Here is a 7,864-nt window from a genome sequence, read left to right on the forward strand (position 1 = left end):
AGTACTGCTCTAAAAAAGACAGTTACAGCATCACATGGAATGTCTCAGATTTACCAGGACCAAAAGTTGTTACTTGGTAGAGTTCCCATTATTTGGGGATTGACGATTTTCAGGAACGACAAGTTTTGAGACCTTTTTAATCTCTTTTGTCCCAAGGCTTTTTCCTAGCAACATTTTTTTCCTTTTTTCCTGCAATCTTTTTTTCTTCTTGAATAATTTGGTACTCCATCAAGTTGTATATTATAAAAATACACATTAATATTATACGGATAAATTAACTCTTTGGATTTCTATTGTAACTTTGGTTAGTTGTGGTAAATTTATTCACTTATACGGATTATTGACGCTTATATGAACTTATAACAGACTTGGTTTGTTCTTAGGGAACTTAACCCAGAATTAGTCACTTGGTGCCTAGTTAATACGAAGTATTATAAGTCAAAATATATTAAAATTTCTGTTAAGACATGAAGACAAATGTCTTCATGACATTCAGTTGTTGGTACAATTTTGCTGTGGTAACGAGGAACCCAAGTAGTATATGATATATCAATGATGCAAGATGCTTATCTCATTACTGCTGAAAAAATTGACAGGACAGAAAAAGCTTATTCCTGTATGTCCAATTTGCAAGAAATAGAAATCCTATATCAAACTATAATGATATAATTGGCCATAAATGCTATATAGATGGAGAAATTGAAATAAATCCAAAAAAAAAAAAAAAAAAAGCACTTGCATAGTATAGTACAGTAAATGTAAATTAAACATCTGTAATTCGTTGATGTAATCTATAATATTATTAAAACTCATGGGAACAACATGCTAACAACATGTGTCACCCATATGCCACATGTGCACCACATGTCATTCTATGTGTCATCCCTCATCTCTCACCATATTGAATTGTATTAATGTTTAGTCTCTTTAACAAAAACTCTTCATTTGTCTAATTTTAATTCTATATAATTGTGTTTAATTTAATTGAAAAACTTTTCACATGGATCTCTTATTACATTTTTATTTAGTTATTAATATTGTTTAACATTAACTCTTCTAAATTAATTTAATCAAACTTATAATTTATGATGATTCGGGGCATCGCCCGGGTCACTAACTAGTTTTCCTCTAAATCTTAATTCAAACTTTCTCTAATTCTTTTAACTGCTTATGTTTTGACCGTGTATGTTTGACACTGTACTTCTTTAACTATCATTATCTCTATTTACAATTATTAAGATTGAATATCATGAAAGAATTTATTGAGGTGGAATAAAACAAAACCTTACATAATCATATATATATATATATATATATATATATATATATATATATATATATATATATATATATATATATATATATATATATTCTTGTACATACTTTCTATTGAGATTTTTTCTAAAAATCAACTAAAATTGTAAATAATAACGAAATTCTAAAAACATAAAAACAAACAAATAAATAAATAAATAAATAAATAAATACTAAAAAATAAAGTAATGTACTAATTGAAGAAGTATATTTACGGAGTAATAAATTACGGAGTATTATCTATTCAAAAAAAAAAAAAAAAAAATTACGGAGTATTATTACTCCTTGGAACAACATATTTTTTATATTAAAATTAGTTAGATTATGGTATATATGTAATTCTGCGCTTAAAAGCAGATAATGGTGGGATTTGAAATAAATTGAAAAGTGTAAGAAGAAGAACAAAAATGCTTGTGTAAAACAATTGGCAAATTTTGTTTTCTGGCTGCTAGGAGAGGAAAATGGCGTGGAGTGGACAGATTGTTGTGTACAAAAAGGACAAAAGGATAGAAAAGTGGGACTCTCTAGTCCGGGAGAATTTTTTTTTTTTTTTTTTTGTATACGTCTAGTTTACACTAATATTAGTGTAAATAGAATAGTATAAGGATAATTTTAAATCAATTTAGGGTAATTTTTTTGCCTTTTTTTGAGTAATTTTATTGGAGATATTTTATTTTGGGAATTAATGTTTTTGTATATGTAGTCTTTTCAGTTTAATCTTTTTGTATCTGTAGTCTTTTCAGTTCCTTAGTTGTTTGGTTTTCCTAATTTAATAAGAATCTAGAGTTTAGTTTGTATATAAACACAATTCTACACGGTTAAATTCATATACTACTTTTATCCTAATTTCTACATGATATCAGAGCCATAATTTTAGATCCAATTTTCTTTCCTTTTTTTTTTCTTTTTTTTTTATCCCAATTTCTACAAATTTTGAACATAATTTTTTTTTTTTTGAGAAATAGAACAAGAAAAGTTTTATAAGGGTAATAAAATCACTTTCAATCACTAATACGGAGTAATTGAATTTTAGTAATTTAAAATGTGATTCTTTACCAATAAAGCGTAGATTATTTTTATTTGAATTGAGTTACTTTTAACATATTCAGGTAACTTTTATTCATTTCAAGGATAACTTTTGATCACTTAAGAGATCTTTATAATGGATGTACAATAATTATTGTACACCCGATATTCTTAAAAGTTTGTGCTGTTTTAATTGTCCAAATTTAGCTGTCATAATTAATAATACATGATTCTGTTTTGAAACGATTTTAACAAGTAATCATAAATTATATTTTATCTTATACTTCCTCCGTTTTTATTTTATTGCACCATTAGGACTTTTACACTGTTCACTTAATTTTCTTTGACCATCATTTGTGATTTATACATTAGGAAAAATATAGTCATGTGGGATCTAGTTAGATTCGTATTAAACTCTACTTTTTAAATATCAAATTTTTATAATTTTTACAAAAGTATAATTGAAGATATTAATAACTAAACTAATGTATTGATGAGCATGAAATCCCTTATGGTGCAATAAAAAAAGAACGGAGGAAGTATATAAAATATAAATATTAATCCTAACGATATATGTAACTAATGTTAAAGTTAAACTACTCCGTAAGAGTGTAAGACGCTTGTATAAAAACTGAGGAAGTACTACTCTTACAATTACAAGGGTAAAAAAGAGAGAAAAAAGCGTGGTAAGGCAAAACTTATATTCACAGAAAGACCGTGACGGGCCTAACATTTGCTGACACATTGGAAGTTGCGATTTCAACATCATGTCTTTCGTTTGATACCCACGTTCCTCGCTATTATGTTAAACTTTTCTCCTGATAATTATTGTTACTTCCGTTGTTTAAAGTTTATCTATTTTTTTTTTTTTTTTTAGACAAATCAATTCATTAATAAAAAGTCATCTGACATTTATAAATGAAATCTACATTAACAAATACATAAAATTGAATCAAATTAGGGTTTTCTTCATCAAAGCTACGATCGTTGAAAAAATCTTGCAGTGTGGTACATTTCTCGCACACATCGCTGGAATGTACAACCTTTTCGGAGAGACGGTCTAACGATTTATTGTAGCCGTAAGAATGATTTTCATCTGATTCGCTTGAACGCATTTGAAAACTTGACAACCGTTGTGATCCCGAACAAATCTTTATCAAAGAACTGACAATAGGGCAAAAGATGATTACCTTTTTGATAGACTCTAACACACAAAGAAACTCTAAACATAAACAAACAACTAAATTAATAAAAACTAACGACTCCACCATAGGAAGACGCTCTACCATAGGGAGACGGACGTATCTACACTTACTCGTGTAGATTTATTGAAACCTAAATTGCAAAACTAAAGAAAATTTAGGGAAAAGGGTTGGAAATAGGAAATAGTCTAATTTTCAAAGAAATTAGACTATTTCCGACCTAAACGACCAAGATTTTAGAAAAATCCTAAAAGAGAGGAGGAGAGAAGAGGAAACGCTGAGACAATTCTTTGAGGTTTTATAAAGTTTGTCTCATTTTATAGGTACTTCCTTCGATTTTATTTTAAGTTCCCTACTTCTTATAAACAACCGTTTTTTTAAGTGTCTTATTATCAAAAATGAAATCCCCACTCATATTATCTCACTTCTTTTAACTCTACTATCATTTTATAATATTATCTTTCACACATATTATTCCTAATGATCAGGGGTAGATCCAGCGGGGATTCAACTGAACCCCGTTAGATCCGGAAAAAAAAATGAAAATTTTATTTTAGAAAAATAGAAAAACTATATAAATAATATTCGAAACAAATACTACCTCCGTTTCTTATTATGTACAACAAAGGAATATTTTATGTCTCATAAATAATACCCGTTTGTTGCAATATATATAATGCTAGGCATGCAGCTCAGTTGGCTAGGTTAGTTGTTTCAGGACAGAAGGTCCTGGGTTCGAGACCTACAGTGACGCATTCTTCGTATTTTTCTTTTTTCTTTCTTTTTAATTTGGACCCCTACTCGACTACACCCCTAGGTAACGGCAAGGTTCCTACACTAGTTGTTGTGGGGATTAGTTCATTTTATTTGCTATTGCCCAGATCCAAATCCTAGTACCTTAATCGGTCATTATGTTATAGGTATTTGTTCTACCTGCTGCATGTCAACAATAAGTACTTTCAATTTCAATAACTGTCTCATCTAGTTTATCTTCTGCCTCCCCCCATCAATTTCATCAGCAAATCCAAGGGCAATTCGAGGAGGATAAGTCGATATTCAGTTACAAGGAAGGATTTTCGACAACGGAATGCAGGGAAGAGAAGAAGGATGTTCCCGAGTAGTGCTGCCTCTTATCATTTCTACTAACATGTATTCTAGTTGCAGGTCCCAGATTGGCAAGAAGAGGAAGATTGTTAATCCCCCCATTTCTGATCCCCCTCACTACTAGAAGAAGTTGGCTTTGAACGTTAGTTATTGTACTTGTACTTCTAGTTTCTCGCCCTTCAGTCAGTGTCATGAAGTTGAGTGTTAGTCTTGTAAGTCTACTAGTGTTCCTCACCCATGAATTGGAATTATACACCAGTTGTAATGGGTAGGTAAGTGCTTTGCTTTAAAGCTTTGTTACCTTTGTCTTTTTTTTTTTTTTTTTAGAAAATCTTAATCCTCTGTTTGTCCTACTTCTGTTTGTTATGGGTATTTGTTCTACGTTAATCCTCTGTTTCTCTTTCTTTTTATTTATTTATTTATTTTTATTTTTTCAATTTCTTCAATATTTTATTATGTTGTATACTTGTATTGTTAACTGTTAAATGGGCAGTAGAGTAGTATTGCACTGATTAATTTTTTTTAATTATTGTAGTGTGTGACAATGAAAAGTTTGGACATTTAACTAAAGTTATATACTACCTCCGTTAAATGTTATGTGAAACTTTAGAATATTTTACATCTCACAAATAATACTCTAAAGTTGAACATAATATTTAACGGAGGTAATATTATTGTATCGGATCATTTTATTTTGCATTTTTATTGGAATTTGGACTTATTTTGTTGTGTACTTGTGTATTGGTATTTATTTGAACACTCTGTTTTATACTTGAATATCAGATTTATATCCGTGCATTCTGATATCAGATATTTGATGAAGTTCGAACTCCCTAGGTACAATTCTTGAATTCGCCACTGCTAAAGATCCCCATTCATATTTCTCTCTTTTACTTTTTCAAATTTTTTATCCTAACCATACCCACTTATACACTTTTTTATTCTTTTACCTAAAATTAGGTGCCCAAGGATATGAGGCACTTAAAAAAAAGGGAGGGGGTTATATGTCTTCCACTTATATACTATTTTATTCTTTTACCTAAAATTATGTACCCAAGGGTATGGGGCACTTAAAAAAAACAGAGGGAGTATATGTCTTGTGAAATTAAATCGGGTACTTCGTATTTTATGTGATACACTCTCCGTACTTTGTAAGTGTTACACTTATCAAATGCGGTCGTGTTTTAATAAGTGTTACACTTTCTTTTTTGACAAAAAAACAACCTTTTGATACTCCGTATTATATTTATCTCTATTCATGGTCCCTATCTAAACCTACTACTACTTTTTTTTATTATTTTTTTGCTCTCACATTTAATACTGTACTTTTTAATAAACTGTTAACCCTACTTTGTTTTACAATTTTGTATACTTCAACAACCCCATTTACCCCTTATTTTTATTTAAGTTAATTAAATTGCCTAAACTATGTGTCAAAGTGTAACAATGTGAAAAAGAGAAATAGGGGTAGAAGAGGCACTATTGCGCTGAAATTGGATATGAGTAAAGCCTACGATCGTATTTAATGGGGCTTCCTCAAAAACTCCTTCTCACTATGGGTTTTGATGGTAGATGGATGAACTTGATTATGGACTAGCTGTTTGATGTCTGTTTCGTACACTTTCATTGTTAATGGTAGAGTATGTTGTAATGTGACTCCCTCCCGGGGGCTTTGTCAAGGGGACCCTTTATCCCCTTAACTGTTTATTTTAGTAGCAGATGCTTTTTCTCACATGTTATAGAATAAAGTACATGGAAAAGAGCTTCATGGGGCAAAAGCTAGCAGGAGTGATGCAGTTATTTCACATCTTTCGTTTACAGATGATAGTTTGTTGTTTGCTAAATCCAACCGACGAGAATGCGAAGTTATAGTTGATTTGCTCAACACTTATGAAGTAGCATCAGGGCAAAACATTAATTACGAGAAATCGGAGGTGTTCTTTAGCAAAGGTTTGAGCATCGAGCAAAAGAGTGAAATAATAGGTGTTTTGAATATGAGACAAGTGGACAGACATGAGAAGTACTTAAGAATTCCAACTATTGTTGGAAGATCCAAAAAAGCAATTTTCGAAACTCTAACTGATAGAATTTGGAAGAAATTGCAAAGTTGGAAAGAGAAGTTATTGTCCAAAGTTGGGAAAGAAGTGCTGCTGAAATCAGTAATTCAGGCGATTCCGACTTACTTGATGGGTGTATAAAAATTCCCTATTTCTTTCATTCAGAGTACTCGATCAGTAATGACAAGGTTTTTTTGGGGACAAAAAGGTTCTCATCGGAATATCCATTGGAAATCATTGGATGGTATGTGTACTCCGAAATGTTTTGGAGGGATGGGATTCAAGGATTTCAAAATTTTTAATGATGCATTGCTTGGTAAGCATGCGTGGAGGCTTGTTCATAGGGAAGACTCTCTCTTGAGTCGAGTTATGAAGGCAAAATACTACCCAAATTCCTCCTTTCTTGATTCTTATTTGGGAGTATGTGGGAGCTACTCATGGAGGAGTGTGTGGAGCAGTAAATCTCTTGTGAAAGAAGGAGTTATTTGGCGCATAGGGAATAGTTTCAATGTGAATGTTTGGAGCGATCCTTGGCTTGCTGACTCAGAGGTGCGGTTTGTGACTAGTTTGGATGTTGAAGGAATTTCGAATGTGAATGACTTGATTGATTTAGAGAACATGGAATGGAATTATGATGTCATTTCTACTGCCTTCAATGGACGCGACCATAAGTGTATCTTATCAATCCCGCTGATGAGCTCCTAGCACTAGTAGAAAAACGCATTTTGGCATTGGTTCAAAACCCCCCTAAGACACCGATTTTGAACCGTTGAGTATTTAAGGGATGCCATTTCATCCCAAAAAAGCCACCGATTCAAAATCGGTGGCAATAATAGACACCCACATTAAAACAATATATATAATTCATTACTTTGGCACCGGTTAACCAGTGCCAAAAATGCCCAAATAATAAAAAAAACAATTTTTTTTCACTTTAAAATTATATATATATATATACATATATATATATATATATATATACATATATATATATATGTAATGATTGTATATATATATATATATATATATATATATATATATATATATATATATATATATATTCATCAAATAAATTGTTATTTTACAATTTAAAAAAACCAAAAAAAACTGAACATCGAATTAAAACACCAAAATCTATATTCCAAAAACATCTTGAATCCT

At 30.8% G+C, this 7,864-nt stretch overlaps 1 protein-coding gene across 1 annotated transcript; it reads left to right on the forward strand.

The window, feature by feature from the left end:
* Nucleotides 1–552: 552 nt before the first annotated feature.
* On the forward strand, nucleotides 553–7,408 carry LOC145571173 (uncharacterized). The gene is made up of 4 exons (XM_081630248.1): nucleotides 553–616; nucleotides 4,815–4,858; nucleotides 6,389–6,805; nucleotides 6,869–7,408. Exons 1-4 carry the CDS (start codon nucleotides 553–555, stop codon nucleotides 7,406–7,408), a joined length of 1,065 nt encoding a protein of 354 aa, XP_081486374.1.
* Nucleotides 7,409–7,864: the final 456 nt, after the last annotated feature.

Source organism: Chenopodium album, chromosome 12, assembly GCF_948465745.1.
Source record: "Chenopodium album chromosome 12, dcCheAlbu1.1, whole genome shotgun sequence".
NCBI lineage: Eukaryota > Viridiplantae > Streptophyta > Magnoliopsida > Caryophyllales > Amaranthaceae > Chenopodium > Chenopodium album.